The sequence below is a fragment of the Anthonomus grandis genome, chromosome 22 (assembly GCF_022605725.1).
Source record: "Anthonomus grandis grandis chromosome 22, icAntGran1.3, whole genome shotgun sequence".
Classification (NCBI taxonomy): domain Eukaryota; kingdom Metazoa; phylum Arthropoda; class Insecta; order Coleoptera; family Curculionidae; genus Anthonomus; species Anthonomus grandis.
This window is the reverse complement of record NC_065567.1, coordinates 9885356-9909595: the sequence shown is the minus strand read 5'-3', so window position 1 is coordinate 9909595 and position 24240 is coordinate 9885356. Positions and strand designations below refer to the sequence as shown.

Sequence of the window (24240 nt, the reverse complement as noted above, 5' to 3'; positions counted from 1 at the left end):
ATTTCGTATACTTTCTGCTACGTATTTCTTACTGGCACCATAACCTTCATGGACTCAAATTATATATTGTATAGTTATCGCACTATCGTCCGTAAAGTGGTTTAAAACCTTTTTTTTATTTTTAATTGTATATGTAATTGTAACTTATATATATATATATATATATTAACAAGGAGATAACATTACAAGGTTAGATATTCAAATGAATAAAAATAATTCCTACCTAATAACAACGCAACGCGGATCGATAAATAACATACCGTTACACACTAAAACTCGCTGGTTGCGTTATTAGGTTTCTCACCCGTCCGGTTTACGTTTTATCTGTAAAGTTGATTGTTTTAGTTGATTTTAGTGAAAAACAGCAAGCGATCATGGGCTTTTTTAATACAGTTTGCACGTCCACGGTTAAGCTTACGGGAAAAACAGCCATTATTACAGGCTGTAACACTGGAATTGGAAAAGTTACCGCCCAAGACTTTTATAAGAGAGGTAAATGAACCTTTTAAACATGCACTTGGAAATCATACTATAAAATATAACTTATAGTAACTGTTTATATGCAGCTTTAACTATTACCTTTTTTTTGATCAATTTTTTTTATTAAAGGGAGTATTTACCATTTAGGAGAAGGGTTTTTCCTCTGTATTAGGACCAGCGTTTTTAATATTTTTATTGTATAGACCCATAATATAGACTGAAAAAAAGAGAAAATCCTGCTAAATTTCAGTTTAAGCCAAATACATCTCAGCAAGCCATGAAAATGTCTGGCCAGAATTTAGTTAAAAGCGCTTTCTCCAGGACGTACGTAAACATAACTTAAAAAAGATGAAAAAGCCCTGGTTCTCTTTTAGGTAATTTAAAAATATTCATCATCATCATTTTATGTTTAAAATGGGTATTCCCCATAGACTGGAAGAAGTGTGAGCGAGAGTCGCATACAAAAAGGGACGTATCTAAGTTTAATATGTATCTATTCGGTGTTATATAATCAGCTAGGCCTTATAATTCACTTAGAAAAACAAATTATCAATATTATCAATTGTAAAATAGAATGCGATTAGATATTAAGTAAATATCTTGTAATATGTGTTTACAGAGCCCTTGTAAAATTTTTATTCAGGGATGCGAGGCTAGCCTCGCTTTTATTTTTTATATTTCGCTGCATTTATTTATATTTCTGTTTACTTCTCGTAAATATGGCAATTTCGACGTTTGTCGCAGTTGAATCTAGTGTCACTTTCACCGAGCATGGTTATTTAGATTCACATCTCAACAATGGCATTAGTATTTTAGCCTCCGCTTCTACGTAAGGCGTTTATCTTTTCGTAGCCGCATGTTCGCTGCCTGTTCTCTATATCCGTCTTACTTTTTTTTAGCGATTGACGAAAGAATGATATTACATAGCCGACATTTTTTCTATAAAAGAAATGTTCAATCATTCTATGTTAACGGAATCGCGTAGAATAGAGTGGTAAAATGACAAAAAGTAGTTGTATTAATATTTTAATTTTCAAAAATATTATACATAAATCTTCGCAATTTGTAAAGGGGTTTAACCTGCCTTGCCTCCTCTCACTGGTAACTACCGTGAACAGCTTTAGAATTTTAATTGATGAAATTCTTCTGGATTCCTCCTGTGTCTTGTTGCTACTCGTAGTCGTTCAGACTTCGCTACGGCTAATAGTAACAACTAAACACACAAAGAATCCAGAACCATTTTATCAAAAACTTTCTTACCAGTGTTTAATAAAAGCTTTAGAATTGTTTTGCTGATATACTATGTTTGCTTTTTTTAATGTTTAATAATTCCTACTATAAGTAAATTTGAGTACAAATTATGCCTCCATCTCGTACTACCTTAACACAAAAATTATTATGCTGTTAAATGATTGTATATATTCTAGTCTAGGTAACAATTAATTTATGTTAAAAAATTCTTATTTTAACCAAAAAGTCTATTAACAAAAGATTTAAGAATAGATCAATATATGTAAATAATTAATAGATTGATTATGTAAGTAATTAATACAATATAAGGAAGTGGACTCGATTGAGTGGTCACTTTGTGCAATGTTTTCTGTCTGAATCAGTTATCTAAGCATAATTTTTTTTATATTCTAAGCAACTAAGCTTTAACTATGCTACCAGTTCTTTTATAGTTTTTATTATGTAGGTGCGAGAGTAATAATGGCATGCCGAAATCAGGAAAAAGCAACCAAGGCTGCGCAAGACATAAAGCAAAAATGTGAGCATGAAGGCACTTGTAACCTTGGCGAGCTAATCGTAGATGAACTAGACTTAAGCAGCTTAAAATCTATTAGGCAATTTACTAAAAAGATTATAGATAGGGAGTCTAGAATTGATATTCTCGTCAATAATGGTGGAGTAATGACTTGTCCCGAGAGTAAAACAGAGGATGGTTTTGAAATGCAATTTGGCACTAATCATTTGGGACACTTTTTATTAACCATACTGTTGTTGCCAAAAATTGTACATAGAAACTTTGAATCTTCCGACCCTTCAAGAATTGTGACTGTCTCATCTGTAGCTCATGAAAGTAAGTAAAAGCTTTTTAAAACATAACCTTTAATCAGTATAGTCTGATGTCATAACTATCTGTTTTAGGATCTTAAATATGATTATTCTGGTTCTTTAATTAAATATTGGATCGTGCATATATATGCACTAATCAAAGGAACAAGAACAACTTACAAAAATTTCTCGTTACATATTAAAAAAGTCATAAGGTATCTTTATAATCTTTAAAGGTGTCTTAAATTAAAGGTGTTCTATAAGATTACGTATAAGGCTTTTGTTTTAAATATGTTTAAAATTGAAAACCAATATTTTAATATTGTATTTAATTATATTTTATTAATATCTAATTATACAGGGTGACGCATCGAAAACGAAACAGAGGCATTTACTGGCAGTTCAGTTTTGTTTTGAAAAAACGCTCAGACCCGTTGATTTTATTTTCGAGGAAGACACAAGGCGAAAAATTAGGTTAACACGTGCAGCCCGCTGGGCATGGTTCACAGCATCCCTAAAATCTTAAATGAAAAGAGAGATCGAGTGATACCTTATTTTAAGGGTCTTTCAATTCCATTTATAATAATGTAAAATTCATGTACTTCAACTCAGTAGCTTTGGAGATTTATTGATTTAAAGATTAAATAAAACTAATAAATTTCATCATCATTAGTAAAGATCAATACATTTGACAGAAAAGCAATTTAAAAATGAACCTACCCGTCAGGTAAGTGAATTGTAAGTGATATTGGCTGAGTAGCATCGATTTTCCTTTTGCGACCCCACAAAAGGAAATCCAAAGGTGATAAACCTGGCGATCTTGGGGACTATTTAATGGACCTCTTCCACCAATCCATCGATCTGAAAATGTCTGATTTAAATATTGTCGAACACATAATGCGTAATATGGTGGAGCACCATCCTATCCAGTTTGCGGGTACTTAACGTAGGATCTACATAAACTTGCCCTTCGTTCCTCATGTGAGTCAATCAATCAATCAATGTTGTGTTTTTTATTGGCGACTGATCCAGTTGCTCGAAATTTAGCTACAAGTTCTAGAACATATTTTCGGTGCACCTTATTAGTCTCATATCGTTCATTAAATATTTGTTCTATTGGCGCATTGATTATTTTCAAAAAATATTTCGATAATTTCAATCCTTTCTGCCGTGGAATATATCATGGTTAAATCGTTAAAAGGTATTTTGGGGACAAAGTTTGGTCGAATCAATCGCAAACTATGTGCTAAATTTCTATTTAAAATAAATACAAGACATTCCCTTATTATCTTTATTTAATAAAACAATTTTTTTGCCACAAAAAACGCTCCAATCTCTATTTTCAACAACAAAATGCTAAATAAATAATGGACGTAGTGAAGAAAAGCAATTACTTATTAATTAAATGCTTTTACTAATTTTTTTTTTGAAAGTTGTACAGATAAGGCTGATGTACCTGATGTATCAATAAATCTTCAAAACGACTAAATTAAATTACATCACTTTTACATCAATATAAAGAGAATTGAATGATCTTTAAAATAATCACTCGAACCACCTTTCTATTTAAGATTTTAGGGCTGGCGTGACTCCCGCCCAAGGGGCTGCACCTGTTAAGGTGATTTTTCATCAAACTTGTGCCTGCCTCAAAAACAAAATCGACGGTTCTGACCGTTTTTTCCAAAAAAAAACCTGAACTGCCAATAAATGCCTCTGTTTTGTTTTCGATGCGCCACCCTGTATTTTAATACAATATAATAAAATACATTATATTGTATTTAATTATATATTGAGAAGTAAGCTAAAATACTCTCTTACAAAGATTCAGATTGACGCACATCATTGTGCGTCCATATGATATATGCTATACTCTAGTATTCTAAATGTCTGTAGCAGAGTATCGTAGCTTAATTCTCAATATTTCTAATATAATGTAATTAATATGCTAATGCATAATACTGCAGCGTTTTTTCCCGTTCGTTATTAAATTAATTCATTATTATTGTTAATTTTAAACTGAAGGAGTCATCTTAAAGAGCTATTTCATAGAGGTTCTTGTTCAGATCTTCTCTATCGCTTTGACAACAGCTAGCAACTCTTAACGAGTGACGCAATAATTACGCTCTGGCTTGAATAGCGTCTTACCAAAATAGTCAAGACTATTTAGTAAACTTTTTCTTCTTGGTCATCCTGAATTTGGGATAACATGGCTCCCATGCGCACAATGCTAGGGTCAGTATCTAGTACAAATTTTTTTTAGGAGGGCATAGCTCAGGAAAGGTGCATTTGACCTCTTTTAGGTGATCGAAGGCTTCCTAACAGTCTTAAAGACCATTGGAATTTGTGTTCTCCTTCTGTCAGTTTGGTCAATGGTTTTACGATGTTGGCAAATCCCTCCACATAGCATCGTTGTGTAGTGAATAATCCCAGGAAGCTGCATAGCTGATGCTTGTCTTTGGGAACTGGCTAATCTTTGACAGTCTGGACCTTTGCCATATCAACAGCAACTCCTTGACTGGAAACACTGTAAGCCAGATATTGTGTAGCACTTTGGAATATATGACATTTCTTTGGACTTAACTTTAATCCATAGCCTTGTAGCCTTAGGAAAACTTCTGCAACATTTTTCATATAGCCCTAAAAAGATTTTTGTACCACAATAATGTCATCAAAATAAACCAGGCAAGTGTTACAGGATAGTCCTCTTAAAATCGTTTTCATCAATCGTTCAAAAGTAGCAGGGGCATTGCACAGTCCAAATTGAATCACGTTAAATTGCCATAATCCAGCACCTACCTTGAAATCCGTCTTTTTCCGATCTTCGGGGGCTGACTCAACTTGCCAGTATCCACTTTTCAGGTCTAGCATGGAAAAGATCTTCGATCCAGCCAGAGTGTTTAAAATGTCATCATTGCGAGGAAGAGGATAGCTGTCCTTTTTAGTCACGTTATTAAGCTGTTGGTAATCTACGTGGAGTTTGTTCGAGCCGTCTTTCTTCTTTATCAGTACCACCAGTGAAGACCATGGACTGTAGTCTATTATGCCTTCCTTGGCCATACTCTCAATAATTTTATCAGCCTCTTCTCTCTTGGCCAGTGGTAGTCGTTGAGCTGTCTGTCGAATGGGACAAGTATTTCCTGTATTGATTTTGTGCTGGACTATTTTGGTCCTCTCATTCCCTCCAGTATCAAAATCGTTTCGATATCTGTGACCCAAATGCCTCAGCCTCCTTCTTTATTCTGGTCTTAGACCGGTACCCCACGATGATACCAGTTCTTTTAATTCTTTCGGAATGGCTTTCCGGTTAATGTCCACAGCCGCAACTTGTCTAAGTTTTGCTGAAAGTGCAGAGCAGTGTCTTACTCCATGCCTTTCTTTAACAACACTGGATAATGATTGACACTTATTACCCTCACAGGAATACTTCTTTCAGCGCGTACAAAGGTCTTTCAGACTGCTAATCCTAGACCAACAGTCTCGCATTGCAGATTCGAACATGACTATTTTAATATCCATGGTCTTGCTATCAACGCGGCCCTTCAAAACAATCTCGCTTCGTTCTGGAATCAAAGCTTCCTCCATAAGTAGGACTCGAATATTGTAATCCTTTTCACGGTGCAAAACAACTTCTTCATCATCTCTTTTCAGACTCCCTTCTTAAAGCTCAACTCAAAGCCCCTAGTTCGTTATGTCGGTCCCAATGAGCAATCTCAGCCAATATAACACGATGTGTAAAAAAGTCGTAAGGTTTATAATGTGTTTTATCAGATTACGTATAAGGCTCTTGTTATCTTGCTCTCTCTCTTAATTATATTTTATTAATGTATTTAATTGTTTAAATTAGTACAGTATGCTATACTTATCGTATGGTATTCTAAATCTTTGTAGCAGATTATTTTAGCTTAATTCTTAATATTGAATATAATGTAATTCATATGCTAATGCATAATACTTTAGCGTTTTTTCCGTTCATTAAGTGTCAATTAAAACAATCGAAAATAGTAATATTTACACATTTCACTACGAAAACACGATTACTCACGACTCACAAGATATATATTTTTTTAAATCTCTTATTTTTCTAAATTTCGCGAAATTTTATACTCGTCAGAACGCTGTTCCGGAAGATTCTCGCTAATCTTCGAGCCAGCGTGCAGTGAGTGCAGAAAATCATCTGGTTTCTCGGTGTTTATACTGTTTATAATATCTTTATACAATACTTATTACCCTATTAGAATTGGCAATGTCTTACCTAATTTTAAATTTGTTTAAATTATTTTAGGAGGTACAATGAACTTTGAGGATCTAAATTGGGAAAAAAGGAAATATAGCGCCATAGGGGCTTATGGACAAAGTAAACTGGCGAATATCCTCTTTACAAAGGAGTTAGCCAGGCGACTTAAAGGTAAATATATTTAATTAGAAAAAATATAAAATAAATATGTTTAATTGTTGAAACTTTGACGACAATATTTTTTTGAGCTTTTAATAGACTGGATTCATCCCAAATTTGGCCTTCCCGAATAAGTAGACAAAATTATGTACTAATTCCTGTATTATCAATATTTAACTTTTTTAGAAGTTTTACTTCAACTTTGTCGAAAATAAACTAAATAAGATATGATATACCGAATTTTAAAATCAGTCTTACAATGATACTTGATGATTCAAAAATTATTAATTTCTTATATTATGATTTCCCAAAGCTCGCCTCTATTTTAATCTCTGCCACTATTCAACATTATCACAATGAAAGAATTGTACTTTTTCATTTTCAGAAGCCAATATTAATAACGTAACAACGTATAGCCTACATCCAGGTGTTATTGCAACAGAGCTAGGGCGTCACATGAAAGACACATATGGAGTTATAGCAACATTTGTTTGGGGTATGCTTAAGTGGTTATTAAAAACACCTGAACAAGGTGCACAGACTACAATCTACTGCTCTGTAGACGAAAAGTGTAAACATGAATCCGGGCTCTACTACGCAGAATGTAACGTAAAAACCCCAACAAAACTTGCCCAAAACCAGGAAGATGCTGAAAGGCTATGGACTGAAAGCTTAAAATTAGTTGGACTTCCGGAAAATTTTGATCCTTTTAGGGGAGATACATCTTCATGAATAAGAGACAAAATGTTTTACCAATAAAAATATATTTGTAATATTGTTTTACGATACATATACAATTATACTTTCTAAATTATATTATATATATATATATATATATATATATATATATATATATATATAATTAATTGTACTTAATATATATATATATATATATATAAAGTACAATTAATTATTATAACGCCTAATTAAACTCATCATGATATTCATCAGGTATATTATACAAGGTATATTTTTCGTATCGACTCTTTTTATTTAATGACATTCTTCATATATTTCTTAACTTAAACTATACAGTTAAACGGTACATTATTACAGACTTAAGTCCAAGTTCCGTTACTCCTTATCAAACAGTTCGCCAAGGAAATGTAGTCTGTACGCATAGCATTCATAATGGTCTCGAATTTCACCTCAAGGTCGTGTTATTTTGATCGATCGTGTGATACTTAAGCATGCGTTGGACCAATCAAAGTAGTTCATAATCCCGATACTTACATGGGTGGTATGCTGACGTTAGACGCGATGCAAGAGCGTATGCGCGATCTCATATAATTCAATAATATTAATTCACCTAGGTGCCAATTTATAATTTTATATGGGTTATCTTCAAGAAATTAAATGCAGGCTGTAATTTCACAAACACGAAAGGCTACCTTCCCAGAGTACTGTGATTTGTGTGATTACAATAACTGTCTCTACTGTTAAAGAAAACTCACAGACAGAAGTAATATTTTCCTTAATATATTAAAACAATTTGGGAAGGGACAACCATAAAATTGAAATTGACTTCTTAATGAAAATAAACAAGAACTTTTCTTCATAGCAGAACTTTGGGAACTGAGTTCATGAGTGAGTTCACATGTGAACTTACTCGTGAACAGCATGTACTAAAATCGCCATCTCTGGAACTTCATTTACTATAGCATTTTTCATTCCAACACGTCAATTTAGATATATAGGAGGACGTTGAATTTTATATTTCACAAAGTTCTACCAATCACCTCCTCACCTTAAGTTAACCTCGCTTTGATATGTCAAATGGGAACCCTCATCGCTTGATATGTCATTGTACGCAGCATTAAAATGTCTTGTGTACAATAGTTACTATAGTTCGCTAATAGTTCCTTGGGGGGGGAGGGTTGGTTCGGATAACTAGATTCCACAGAATCACGGGGCATAGGTATCTAAAGGGTGAACTTAGGACCTGATTCTTGATTTAGGTATTTTTATTGTTGGCAGCACACCCCTAGCTCAACTATTGGTTAGAGTTACACCCTGTACTACCCTCGGCCTATTGTGGTAAGGCGCTTTGTACAGTATAAGTATATGATATGGTGACCCAATACATGTATTAAGCATACTAGTCATTTTCCTCGAACTTTCTACCCTCCATCCTCGTACGCCTATAATCAAGAAGCCAGAGAAGCTAACTGGCTCTCTAATCAACGAAGCTGCGGAGGAACCTCCTTATCTGAGAGGAGTTGAAGGTCCACCGAACCAAGTCGACTGGATGGCGTGACACTTTTATTTATTTATACAGTGTGTCTCAGTTTTGCTCTTAGAGCCCAGTAGCTTCAGAAGACGAGCTGTGTCTGCGAGAGATTCCATCTCTCCACAGAACTTGTGACAGTCCGTCGCTTTTACAGCGTCAGACTTATCATTCAATTTCCTTGGAGCTGTCAAGTATACATCCCCATTCTCTTGAGTTCCCTTTTTAGAGAGAGCGCGATGGTGCGACCTTAGGTCTTTATTACGTTTTTTTTAAGGACGATCCGGACGATTCTCTTGCGGCTAACTCTCCTGAGAAGATATGCTGCCTCGTAAAAATTGATAATAATACTGTTTAGTCTTACTACCTCTGTATCTAGTACCTCTTAAGAGGAGATGGCTTCACCTAGAGTTACCCATGGATTCAACTAGACCCTCTTAAAATTTGATCGAGTCGGTGGTCCTTGGTTTTCTCTTCTCTCTTGGAGCGCTTCCTCCTTATCCGAAGCAATTTTGAATCGGATTATCCTATGGTCGGACATAGTTATGTCCTGTGATGAGCCTCAAGTTTTTAACCCTATCTGCAAATGACAGTGTTTTTATTATGTAATATCGATAACCTCTTGTTCGGTTAATATAAATGTTTTTTTTAATTTTATTAAAGAAATGAAATCTTATTCTTAGTTAAAAGTGACTACTAACTCAATAGTTACTATAGTGCCTCACTATTTAGTCCGTTCTTTTACGTAATAAGCCTTTTAACCATTACAAGAACTGTTGCAAATAAACATAGTGCTGTAAAACAATGATACAGAAAACATCAAGGGGATATTTACTGATCGACTTCTGCAGTATGTGGTTGGAAAGGTCGCTCAAATTATGGATAATAAGTACGCCAGCAAATTAAATGAGCAAGAGATGTATATAGCTAATCTGCAGCAGAAGGTAATTAAATAAAAAATGCCAACCAAGAAATGGCAACGTCCCTTCTCCCCATGAAGTGAAGGTTAAGCCTTCCGGTCGCCTCTTTCATCCCCAGATGTTGCTGGCTGGGGAAGCGTAATGCCTTGTTTTCTATGTCCAGGATCTTCGTGACATACTCTAAGTCTGGCCGCTCCAGTGTCAGAGTAAAGACTATCTCCACCGACCATGGGGGGTCAGATGTCTTCACCGCAGTAAAGATGTGACCCCCGTCCGTCAGTGGTTATCAGGAGCTAAGAAGCCAGTCTTTTGAAGGGTCTTCCTCTGCTGTGATTATAAACCTGACTCTAGAGAAACGGATTTTCAAAAGTAGAGCTCGGCCTTGGTACTCCTTATATCACGTCCGTTTCCTTTTTGCCACCACTTTCCACCTTTTTTTGTCCGACCCAAAAATGACCTAGTTTGTCTTGTTGACTGCCCCGCTGTCGAAGCCAGAATGGATGCCTGGTGGATGTCTTGACTGGGTGTCCTAGGTTTCCTTAAAAGGGACGACATACCTGTCTGGTCATCCTTTTAGAGGATAGCTTTGTTCTGTTGCCTAGGCTTCTTGTGCTGACGGCCAGTGTTTTGAATTCGCCTCTTTTTGCTAGGGGTACCTGTGATGGGTGTCACCTAATTGCCTGTAGGATGATTGGCTTCAGGTTTTCCGCTTCTCGCCCTGCATTTCTTCACGCCCCTTCAGTAGGTGGTGACTCTCCGGATGTTGTCTGCTGGTCGAGACTTTCGTGTTGTGCTGGGAATAGCCTTATACAAAAGTTCAACCGTTGGTCCCTTCTGGTTGGTTTCACATTATTCCTTCTTATTCTATTTTTTCTATTTCCGTCTCTTCGAGCGGTTGCGATTTTTTCTGATTCTTTTTATCCTTAAGCCGTTGCAACTTTTCGGCTTCCATAGCATAGCCATCTCTTGCCTGGTCAAAACTTTTTGGATTTGGTAGAATCTCCTGTCTTATATGTGGGTGTCTTTTTCACCGATCTTCTTTCCCTCTGAATACATGATTAATTTATTAGGTGGTGATGTATTGTCATATCTTGCACATAGTGGATCTACTTATCTGTGTGTATCTAAGTGTTATGTTAGGGTAATGTATCTGAGGAACTAAAAAAAATTCGCATGACCACCCTCATGGGGGAGACGAGTTAACCTGCTCAATATTTTCCGATCAAGAGATAGAACCCTACATACACTTAGAATTAACTTAAATTGTAGCTTGCTAAATAAAGTTAAATTTTATTTAATGGCAAAAATATCATGTTTCATTTTTAAATATTGCACTATTCATACCACCAATATGAGCTACCTTAAATTCAATATTCTGTAGGGAGATAGAATACATTATAATAGCACTTCGCTCTCTCCTCCATATTATTTTGGTGGATTTTTTTTCTTAAATACAAACAATAGATATTTGTTCTCAGAAGACACTCTGAATCTGCGTTATCTAATCTCGCAGTATGAGGAGTATGGGGAGTTATTTGGTCATTAGGTATCAAAGTTTATATTACTATTTGATCTAGTTGGTAATTATGATTGATTGTTTGATAATTAGTGATTCCTTATGAATATATTTTACGACAGATAAAATGTATAGCGTTTCGAAATCTACCAAAGATATCAAGTGAAAACTTCATCGGTCGAAAACATTATTGGCTTATTATATACAATCTTAAAAAACTGCTTTTGCAGACTTTTGATTTTTTTCATAATATTTATTATAACCACCTCCCCAGATAAATCCACCATAATTTAAAACCGACTCCACTAGTACTTGATATATTTGCTTAAGTTTTTTTTTGGTACTAAGAAGATTATTTCGAATATGGTTGCTCCTAGCGACTTTAATAAGATATACATTTCTTATGTAAAATTAAAAAAGGAATTTATTTTGATGCTTTTTAAACCGATATACGGAACTGAAAAAAAGTTATGGGTTCTAAAAAAATAAAAACCAATGCAACGAGTGCCCTCTACCGAAAACACGAAAACTGTATACGAAATTTTATTTTTTTTTAAAAGACTCGTATGTTCTAAATTTTATGTCAGTATGTCATTTGATTTAGGACCTGTAAGAAAAAAATGATAAATCAAATAATACTTTGACACCCTGTATTTCAGTTACTATTAAAGTTAGGATAATGCAAGTTGACCTCAATTACATTATTTTGACTTAAGGATTTTACTGTTGTTCTATGACCTATTACTTTCGGGACACTCATATATCAAGAAAAATTCTGGTCCCAAAATTGTTCCCTGTGGAATTCCCATTTGTAAGACCTTCTCTGCGCCTGTGAAACCGATTAAAACTCTCTGTTTTCAATCAGTTAAATATTGTTTGATAAGTTCTCAGGCCACACCCCTGACGCCGTACCAATCCATCTTTATTAGTAGCCTGTCATGAGATACAGTATCGAAAGCAAGAGGCTCTTGACCTAAATTAAAGAGTCTAAACGTCGCTTTTTTTAGCTATTTCTTCTTCTTCTCCTTCTTTTCGACTTTTTTTTATAACTCCGATTTAAAAAGACTATCAATAGCAATTATTGATTTTTTAACCGTTTTTTCTTAGTTGTACTATTGTTATTTTTTCTAGTTTGTACTTCGCTTTTGGAAATGGTTGTATTGATGAGAGTGGAATAAATTCATTGCGGACGTGCATCTATAGTTACTGGAGAACCTAATAAGGTAGTCACTATTGCTAAAGCCTATAATTTTTCGTCGTTTCGTCTTTCATTATTACAGTACTCGAGTTGGAAGAAGTTGGTAGTGTATGTAATTTTAAAGACGTCTTGCTAGAGGTTCTGATATAATTAAAGTATTAGAAGTATTTGGCAAGGACTGTAAGGTAGAAAGTGCAATCGATATAGTAGCTGTGTTATTTTGCGAGATATTTAGTTCCCATGACGTAAATGGAAGGTTAATATCAGTCACAGAAGCTGCCGTAAAATCTTCTTCTGCAAAAGTTTCTTATTGATGAAGCATATCTCAGAAGAAGCATTGCTAACTATCGCACCTTTCTTAAAAGTTGCAACAGAAAGCCTCATTAACTAGTTGTGCCACCTCTGTTTGCCCAGTAACACGACCTGAGTTGCTACTTAATTACTTGTTACACTCGTAAGCATATTTAATTTCCACGATCTAACAATTGCATTTTGTAGTTACTGTGTAATGAAAGCGGAGGTAAATGCACACTATTGTTCCGCATTATTTAGTAAATAATCCCTCATTTCCTTACGAAGGAATATGAAAGCTGGTAGAACATAACCCTGTAGGACTCATGGCGTAAACTAATTACATAGTCTGATGTCTCTCAGCTGAAACTATTTTTTCTACTACTTCTTTACCTTTAATTGAAATAACCTTAGGAATCTTCTTAGGTACAGTATTAATCCCACTCTCATCCATGTTAGAAATTCGACTAGGCTTAAACTTATATTTATCTTGAAGACCCTATAAGTTGTCGTAAAACTCATTAACTTGATAACTATTAAACCTCATTGCTCTAGCTATACTAGTTTTCGTGATTTGTCATAGTTTTAAGCCAGGGTATCTCTTTAAAGAACCATATACCCAATTGCGTCCAGCCATCTTGGAATACTGATTAAAACGGTGAGAGATGAGATTTGTTTTAGCATACGCATAGCTCAGTGTTCTTAAAATGGTCATATTAAGACTGTAATAGAGATCATTACACCTTTTTAGACAATCATAAAGCTCATTTTCTTGCTCCATAGTGAATGTCGGAGTTAATTTGCCTAATCTAGGTGCAGTTGAGTCAGATTTCACAAGGTTTTCTGAGAATACTCTCCTTCATTGAAACTTCTTCAGCTACTTTTTTACTTAAATCTTAAGCAATCAATCGCTTAGCTATATCGAATTGAGCACTTGTAACGATAGATCTATGTGGTACCTTTCACTTATAATTTCAAAGCATTGTAGGTTTATAGGCACAACCGTATGCGCACACTTAACCCAATCCGTCTGTACAAAATTAGGATAAAATTACACATTGTTGCGGAATTGTATCAAGTTTTGACATGCAATTAATAAAACTAGATACACAAACAAGAATACAAACACTAATATATAACAAATACTATTTACCGCAACATAATTATAAAAGTATTTCAATCGAAAAAAATCATAAGATTTACTTACCACCAAATTTTTTACTTACCAATATTAATAAAACCACGTATCCTTGCCAACAAGATTACACTGATTACACTCTTTTCTCCTATGTCGACTATATTGACTACTGAACGCAGTCAGTTGTCCTGCTTTAATATCAACAGTCTTGTAAAAAATGAGCCTGTGCACACGTACACACAAGACTAATTAAAACTCGCTAATCTTTACGCTTACGGTTTAGTCTTACGCTTACTCTTTAAGTCTATTTATTTTAGGTTTTCGTAAAATTTTTTTTAATAACAAATGAATCTTCAAAAATAGATAAATATGAACGTGTATATAAATATAAACATCTTGAATTGCAAAAAACTGACTCCATTATCATCGGTAACGATCGTCGCAATCGCAAGTAGCATGTAAAACCCCCTTTACCTGTCAAACTAATTAATTCGAAGACAGACAGTTTAATGACAGACACCGGTTTGTTTTGAATTTTGGTGTAACCAAGAATGTAAACAAATAAATAGTCTTCTTAAAAAATCTAATGACATCTAACTAAGAGAAGAACAATAATGTAAATTCTACAAAAAATAATAATTTAAATGCCGTACCGCATATTCTCAGGATTTTATCAGCGGGTGAAATGGAAGTATATGAGGACAATAGGGAAGTCCCAGTTGGTAGTTACAATCCTGATGAAGGAGGTAGAGGCTGTCGCACTAAAAAGAGGCAAGTAGACCCTACTTGTTGTCCAGTATGTAGTGTTACTCTCAGACAGACTGAAGTAGATTCCCATTTAAATGTAGAACTAGAAAAATTAAATAGAATCCCCACCGCTAAGATTAAAGCCAATGGAAAAAGTACACCTTCATGCTCTAATGGAACCACTCCATCAACAAGCACATTTGATCCAGATAAAAATTGGGAAACTTTTCAAAAAGTTAAAAATAATAGGCAAAATAGGCTTAGAACCAAAACCAGGAAACGTAAGGCTGATGAGCAGGCATGCCCTGTATGTAATAAAGAAGTTCAAGAAGATTTAACCCTTCATGTAGAGCTGTGCCTAAGAAAGTCTGAGCAAGGGCCAAATAGTGATGATGAAAATATTGACATTGAATCATTTGAAGAGTATGAATGGGCTGGGCAAAGTAGAGTGAGAGTAACTTCTCTTCTTCCAGGAGGAGTGGCAAGCTTAGGTCAATCTATGCAAACTACAGATGATGATGAAGATCTCAATGTGGATGGTGAAGAAGCAGAAAAGTATGGCTCCCCTCAATATTGTGAGAGGGACATAATAATACCTTGTGAAGAAGCTGCTGAAAATATTGCTCTTCGAAAAGCTGTAATAGGTTCAGAACCACAATGTATTAGTACGGAAGGCTCTCAAACTTCTTCAGAATCAACAACAAAAGGTGATCCTGTTCTTCAAGTGCTGAAAAACCGTATCAAGGAATTAGAATCTAGATTAGAAAACAAAGATGAAATTTACAAATGTTTAATTTGTATGGAGAGGTATCAAACACCAGTAACATCTGTGTGTTGTTGGCATGTCCACTGTGAGAAGTGTTGGTTGCTTACATTAGGTGCCAAAAAACTCTGTCCACAATGCAATATGATTACATCAGCAGGTGATTTAAGAAAAATTTATATGTAAAGACATTTATCATCAAATTTGAGATATGATCATATATGAAATATATGATCATATTTTCATAAATGCATTTTAAAGCTAAATTTCAAATTATTATTTCTTTTTCTAGTAGCTATAGGGATATACAAATCCAGTTAATTTGCTCATAAAATCTTGGCTAATATTTGATAGTGAACCCAAGTCTTAAGGCAAAAATAACAGAGCTAGAAATTATAAAAAACACCTGTAAAATAGCATATAATTTTGTATTTTAAATTAACATTTGAAAATCTTGCATAAGAACTGTAGGAAACATTTAAAGCAAGCTATAATATTTTGACAACAGGTGCTTTTGGGATTAATTTAATTTGATACATTACTGTGGAACTTAAATGAGTTAATCTTTACCCTAAAGTAGAAAATAAATAGTCCTTATTCTTTATTCATGAAATTTATCAATTTATATTTTCTGTTCTATTAAAGTCAACTTCCAGATTACATTAAAACATTATCTAAACCAACAGCTTCTTAGCCGAACACTGCTATAGTGTTTTTATGAATCACAAAGAGGACATGACATGATAAAAAAAAATTCTTCAGTCAAATCTTAAAATGATGAAAAACACTGAATAATTTAATGTCAAAATGAAGTGCCTTTTAGCAGGGGCAGCACACAACTCAACAACTGTTGAAGGCTACTGACCATATGCAAGAGAAGTATTTGCTTAAGCTATTAGAAGCTTTTGTCCATTTCAGCCAATAAATGCATAGTGAATGTGAAGTCTGTGTAAATATCATTCATGTCACTGATTACTAGATATATCTTCTATTAGTTCAACAGAAAAAATTTGATTTAAGGGTGTGAAAATAATAGCACAAAATATATTTCACATTGAAGCTAAGGACTTTTAAATAAATATTCATGTTGCAAGAATTATAGCTCTGCTTATCATAAGGACTTCTTAATTATTGTTTTTTTTGTTATATATGTTTTCTTGCATTTTTCATTTTGTGAATATAAAGCTATTAAACTTGTAGAATTTAGTGTAATTAGAATATCTATTGTCAAAATATATTAAGATTGACATGTAAATGGTATTTATTTAAAAAAATTACACTGTCTAGATATCAATTGAAAACCTTGTTTAGATATCAATTAAAAAAGGTAATAACATTTCTACTTGAAACTTCTATGTTTATGTATACATTAGTATATCAATTATTGTAATTAGAGTTTCATTATTAAATAAAAAAATTTTACACACACTAAATATGATGCATAGTCATGCGATACTAAAAAATAAAATTAATTTAATTGCAACTAGGGGTGTGTGTAGTTTCATTTTGATCTGATCTAAACATTGTAAAAAAAAAATGATTCCAGTTTTGTTAATGTGGCTGACTTTCTAAAATTTAACAAAGGTCCAAAGTGAGTCTGAAGAAACGGCTGGTTATTAAGAAGCCTTTAACAAAGGCACAAATAAGGGTCTTTATTTATTAAACTTGTACAAAATGTAATTTTTGTGTTCATAAATTTTTTTGAGAATTGTTCATTATGCATTTGCAATGTAATGTTCATTGTAAAGTTTTCAGGTATTTAGTGGGTTAGTTATAATAATTACATGTTAATTATTATTAGTTATAGTATTAGTAAGAGAATCTTAATTTGTTTTTGTACAGAATATACAATATATTTTCTAAGTAAATATGAAAATGTTTTATTGATGTAAAATCTAAAAATGGATATGATGTTTTTCACCCTCATTTTTCTTAATTTTGGTATACAGTGTTCGTCTACATTATCTTCATTTACCTTTAATTGCAATTGGTTTTTCATAAAAAAACAACCTATTTATACTAAGCCTAATAATTATATTTGACACAAATGACTGCAGGTTACTTAAATCTAAACTATTTACCATACAACTTATTTATTCTTGCTCTAGTTTACAATATGGTTATATTATTCTATATAAAAATAACTTAAAAGTATAAATTAATACTAACTTAAAAGGAACTTACTTACAAAATACATTTTTAAAATATCACAGATGTGCTCGAAACTAAAAATTACAATGTACAATAAATAAATTTCGTTGGGAAGTGTCTAAACGAAATGGAAAACAGCCTAGATTTCATTATCATTTACAACACAGAAATAAATGTTATTATGTAATAACATTAAACGAAAATTAAAAAAAATATATTACAGGATTTTTTTAAAACAGCAATTGAATACCTCAGTAGCCATGTTCGATTTGCTGTTTCAAGCAAGACTTAAGAGCATTCAGAAAAATTTTTCTTCCATAATCCGAGAATACCTTGTAGGGGTCATTTTTTGCTACCCTTGTAAATCTGTCACTGAAAGAAAAAACAATTGCATAATCCAAATTAACTCCCACGCTTTAGAAAAAAGTTGAGAGAAAATTAATTAAAAGAGAAAATTATTAGGTTTTTGTTCTAGGCCAAAGCTGCATTAATCTTTTGAGTGTTACTATTTATTTTCGCTATATTAGTTCTTGGTATAAAAACATTAAAAAGACAAATTACATCTATAGAACTATAGAGAGATGAAGACTCACGAAGTTACTTACAAATCTCTTCTAAAATTATTCGCTTCCTTCATAAAAATAGTATTCATATCAATGACGTTGCATTGAAGGCGATCATCAGAAGCGTAGCTCCAAATAATTCTATTGAAAATGTCTCTTCTGGTCTCATAAACTTGGGACTCGGGAAGTTTTGGCGAAGGAATTAAAGTGACAAGTGTCACGCGTGTACTTTTTTTCTTCAGTTCTTGGATAAGATGTTTTAGGTCAATCATCATCGAGCTAACATTTTGATTCTAAAAGAGATTGAAGATTTACGATTGCCAGGCAAATACGGGCTATGCCTAATAAATTTTCAAGTAATAGGTCTTAAACTTCAAACCCAAAATAGGTGTCAACTTAGATATTTTAAACGGAACACCCAATATAAGGCTACATTTTTGATATCTAAATTTAAACTTTTTGTGTAATGTCTAATAGTTAGGTCTTTTAAATAAATGCAATATCTAATATTAATATATACTAACAGCCATCAACTGCGTTGAGAAGCTGAAATTATGCCTTTTAATCCGCATTTTGTCTGTCATTTTTTGTTACAATGATGTTTTTTTACAGCTTTGTAAACATATGTATATGTGGATTAATAAACGTTATTATTATTATTATTATTATGCATATGAAGCAAAAAATAGAATTATAGTGACTTCTCAACTTCATGAAATCAGGCAAAAATCTAATAGTCCTGGTACCAAAATTAACATCAAATTAATAAATACAAAGATAAATTCATAACGTATATAGCAAATGTTACAGAGTTCATCAAGTATTAAATTTACTAAAATTAACACATGAAACAATACAATGTACAATATAAAAAATATAGGATTTAAAAATTCAATTTGATACAAGTGCTATAAACTTCAAGCTAGTACCTATAAGAGAATCTCCAAGTGACCCCTAACCCTTGGTCTCCAAGGTTAATTTTTCATTCAAGTTAGGGATGAAAATTTTTTAGGGAAATTACTGTTCTGAAACTAAAAATCAATTGATTAAATAATTTTCAACCCCATGTATCAACGCTCTCTTTTGGTTGTTTTTGAAGTAGATTTAGAGTTTGACAGTTTTATGATAAGGGGGAACATATGATGAAATTGGGTATCATTAAATAACAGTTCAGTATCTTAAAATTATCCAAACAGATAAATAAAAGATTCCAATTGAAAGATTCTGGTTTGCCATAACTCAGATGTGACACGACTAGACATGTATAAAACGTCCATGCCAATAGCCGGCGCAATACTGCGCTTCATTTGAGAGCAAAATATTCTGATGACAGCATCTTACTGAAAGTCCTCATATAATTGTGAAAATGTTCAGAAGATAATCCATTCAGCATCACACTAAATGTAACTGTTACTTAAATAGCAAAGGCAGTTAGAACCAAACCTATTATAAGTTATTATAGTGAGAATCATTTGAACAACTTTAAAGTTTTTTTACGATTGTGTGTTGTGTTTCGAGAAGTGTCGATCCGAAAAAAAATAGAGATGTGTATGTGGTCACGGTCGTTCATATTGTCTTACTGTCAGGCTTCAATAGCAGTTGTCGATTATCTATAAAATTGAATGCTTTGGATAGATGACACAGAACACCAATATCGAAATGAATCATCAAAATTAACCCCAAAATACACCAAAAATGCTCAATAAAATTGAATACCTGAGTACCTTTATAGAGTAGAATTCAAATAGATAATTAATGATTAGTCTTAGCACTTAATATGAGAACATAGCACTTATAATTAAAGGCTGCCTGCCGTGACGAAGGCAAAGAATTTAGGCATTTTCTTTGAAACTATGCTTACTTTTGAAGCACATGTTAAAAAAAAAACTTAGTCTGTCACATCATAGATTAAAGAAATTATATAACTTAAAGAAATATTGCCTTCGAAACCAAAATATCATTTATCTAACACGCTAGTCTTATCGCTACTTGATTATGGCGACGTTATATATATTTTATTACTGGTTCCCTAAGTAATAAAATATCAAAATCCATTCAAGAATGGTGATATTTATGTTTAATATACCATACCGGGAACTTCTTTCTATTAAAATAATAATTTTATATTATACATAGCTAATAGCCAGTAAAGTTTCACTTGATTATACAATTTTATATATAAAATTTTTAAAACGAAAATGCCACCTTTGTTTTAACTATTTATATCCAGGGATCATCCTTATCAAACTCGTTATATTGAGGACTATTTTAATACCCCAACATCGTTCACCAAATTTTCAAAAGTCGTTTAGTTTTATGGCAACAAAAATGTGGAACAATATTTCCAACGAAGCAAAATCTTTATCACTACTGAAATTTTCTAAATATTTAAACAGAAGTTGTTGCAAGAACAAATAACTAACTGATTAATAATAAACAAATTAATGATTTTTTTTTACTTTTTATTCATTGTTGTATTAGATTATTTAAACATTCCTTAACTTAAATAATATTAAAATTATATTTATGTTAAGTGGCTGGATGATCTGCCGTATTATTAGCATTTGTGTAAGTTCATTTCATAATTTAATTAAATTTGATATTTGTTATTTACTATAAGATATATATAGTTTGTACAAATTGTGATGAATACAAATATATTTACTGCAAAAAGGAAATTAATCATAATTATTCGTGTCGGTAGAAGTAAGCAATGACTGATTTGGATTTTTACAAATCACCATCGAATGGAAATTACTTGGTTTTCTTAGAGATTATTACAAAACAAAATATTATAAATTTTCATGTACAGGGTGTCCGGAAAAAGGAGGCCAATCCGCCGGCCACATATAGGGTGGACCAAAATAATGCGACTTTCGTTATGTCATTTTTTAAATGGGCGCTCGGTATTCAATATACAGGGCGTCAAAATGATAAATGTAGAATCGTTTTTTTTTAATAAGTCGATAAATTAAAATTTGGTATGAGGAGGTTTTTTAGAACGAGAAATTGAAATCCGTTCACGGATTTGCTATACCTTGCAGAGGGCGCCACCTGCGGTATATTGGATGTTTAAAAAATACCAAAACTTTTTTGTACCCCTGTATAATAAAGTTCTAGTAATAAATTATAATTATCCCATCTTTTCTTGTAAAAAAAGTATTCTTAGTAAATGTCGGCCTGAGAATCCGTTTATTAGATATCTTTTTTAAAATCTAGATACTTCTTTCTAAACAAATTGGCTGACCTCCCGGATCCAGTAACTTTTTACGTACTGTCAAAGTAACAAATTTAAACGCTTCTGACGCTTTTTACAAGCTTCTCAATTACTCCTAAAAATAAATATACGTTTTTTAATTACATATTTGTATTTGGTGTGTTTTCTTACAACTTATATTTAGCAATAATTTAGAAAAAATAATTTACGTTTATTTTGTTAACTTGTTAAAATGTATCTAGATTTTAAAATTAAGATATCTAATAATTCTCAGGCCGACATTTACTAAGAATACTTTTTTTACAAGAAAAGATTATATAATTATGATTTTTTACTAGAACTTTATTATACAGGGGTACAAAAAAGTTTTGGCATTTTTAACACATGCAATATACCGCAGGTGGCGCCCTCTGCGAGGTATAGCAAATCCGTGAACGGATTTCAATTTCTCCATTCAAAAAACCCCCTCACACCAAATTTTAATTTAATATCTTATGAAACACTCAACTTATTAAAAAAAAACGATTTTATATTTGTCATCTTGACGCCCTGTATATTGAATACCGAGCGCCCAATTAAAAAATGGCATAACGAAAGTCGCATTATTTTGGTCTACCCTATATGTCGCCGGCGGATTGGCCTCCTTTTTCCGGACACCCTGTATATAGCTGTTTTTATTTTTGTTTGAAAACATACATAATAGTTTTTCATAAATAAAAAAACTGCTTCTTGGCACCCATTTCTTATTCTATTACGGGGTATATATATATTTTTTTTTAATAAATTTTCTCAATTTTAATTTTTTTTAACCCAAAAAAAACTTACATTACATAAATCTTTAAATCCAATCATCACAACAACCCTAGGTGCCAAATTAACTGCTTTTCTTACTTTCTCGGTCAATTCGGCAATAGTCTGTCCTACTGCGCAAAGCCCAGTTTCTTTTGGTCCTAAAAACAAAGAAAAGTAAGTATTATGACTTACTATAAAGATGAGTTTTTAACAATACCGATAATACACCTATAAATTTAAAGAAAGCTCTTGATTGAAGGAAGATCAGTAAAAGACTTTTTAAAAACAGAAAATTTATCAAATATGTGTGGATTTTAGTTATTGTTGAAAACACTATACCACGTAACTTACCATTAGCCGGAACATAATATCCTAATTTTGTATCAGCGATATCTACAAAAAAATCATCCCCAAGCGCCTGATGCTTGTAAAATAGCGGGAGCATAGATTCCTAAAAATTATTACTTTCATATATTACTTTATTAGTATGAAATAAGTTCTGATAGCTTTTAACATAAAATATGTTTTACCAATTCTTCAAATTTTCCATATCTATTAGGTGAACTACTACCAGATAAATTATTAATTGATGTATGTACAAAGGAACCTGCTGGTAGATTTTCACATTCTAGCCTCTTCTTCATTTTGTAAGGTCTATCATCAGTATTATCTTGATAATAAAAGTTCTTTCTTTTAAGTCCAAAGCCGTTCATTCGCATTTGGGCGGGATAATTAGTGATCTTTTTCTGATTTCTAATTAATTCCGTAATATGCGTAGATTTCGGACTTTGAGTGATGTAAACTTCTTCATTAAATCGGTTAAGAACATGGTATATGTAAGGCAAAGTAATAAGCCATGATTTTAAGCTCTCTGACCCAAAATCTTCCCACGGAATAGATTGTCCGGTAGCCTTTATATACTCCGACTCTACCTGATCTACAGGCAATCCATTCTCTCCAAAAAGGGAAATAATAGAAATTAATATTTTGGAAACCTGCTGCTCACTGTTGGAAATTTGCTCTCCAAAAACCCCCATTATTAGTCTCCAAGACAACTTAATTTCAACACACGTGAATTAACTCTTTTTTCCCAATACGACTAATTAAATGCTAGGTTTGGATACTAAATGTCAATATGTATTATATACAAACATTATAAAAACGACTAAAAGTATTCCATAAAGAATTTTAAATACATTGGCTAACGAGAGAATTTAAATATTTTGAATACGAGGGGGAAACAAAATGTTTATTTATTAAATCAATATAATAAGTACCAGGATAAATCAATTAATATTAGCTTTACTAAAAAAATAAATATCTAGGAGTTGTAACTTCATTAATCATCAAATCATTTATTACACACCCCTACACTATTCGCTCAAAACACCTAAGTGGCGACCTACAAAAAATAAACACCACATTATGATAGCGTTCCTACTATAACAATGTGATATATTTTATGGAAAAAAATATCCCTTAAACATTGAATATATAAATGAATGTAAAAAGCTTAAAAGTGGAATTAATTATAAAATAAAGAATTTAAAAATCTTACATTTTAGTAAGGAATGGGATCGAGCTGGCACTAATATTAAAAAACAATGGACATTTATTAATTCTTTTTTTAAAAAGGATTCTGATAATCAAACAAAAGTTGACTTATTGCTTGTTGAGGGAGAAGAGGTTGTTGAAAGGGTAGATGTCGTAAATAGTTTAAATAAGCATTTTGCAGAGATTGGTGAAAACATTGTAAATAGCCTGAGCACCGAATTAATTGAAAATGATA

The 24240-nt window shown here is 32.7% G+C and overlaps 3 protein-coding genes across 3 annotated transcripts; 2 read left to right on the top strand and 1 right to left on the bottom strand.

Annotated features, from left to right (window-relative positions):
- The first annotated feature begins 223 nt into the window (after positions 1-223).
- Positions 224-7716, top strand: LOC126748364 (retinol dehydrogenase 13-like). Its single transcript, XM_050457532.1, has 4 exons — positions 224-492; positions 2177-2560; positions 6818-6940; positions 7314-7716. The coding sequence occupies exons 1-4, from the start codon at positions 375-377 to the stop codon at positions 7658-7660; spliced, it is 972 nt and encodes a 323-aa protein (XP_050313489.1). The 5' UTR covers positions 224-374; the 3' UTR covers positions 7661-7716.
- Positions 7717-7863: 147 nt separating this feature from the next.
- Positions 7864-17598, top strand: LOC126748363 (E3 ubiquitin-protein ligase RNF220-like). The gene has a single exon (XM_050457531.1). It carries the CDS (start codon positions 14904-14906, stop codon positions 15912-15914), a length of 1011 nt encoding a protein of 336 aa, XP_050313488.1. The 5' UTR covers positions 7864-14903; the 3' UTR covers positions 15915-17598.
- Positions 17599-17785: 187 nt separating this feature from the next.
- Positions 17786-24213, bottom strand: LOC126748716 (uncharacterized). The gene is made up of 5 exons (XM_050458099.1): positions 22982-24213; positions 22803-22902; positions 22485-22609; positions 18485-18735; positions 17786-18251 (listed from the first exon to the last, which is right to left on the bottom strand). Exons 1-5 carry the CDS (start codon positions 23486-23488, stop codon positions 18131-18133), a joined length of 1104 nt encoding a protein of 367 aa, XP_050314056.1. The 5' UTR covers positions 23489-24213; the 3' UTR covers positions 17786-18130.
- Between the last annotated feature and the right edge of the window lie 27 nt (positions 24214-24240).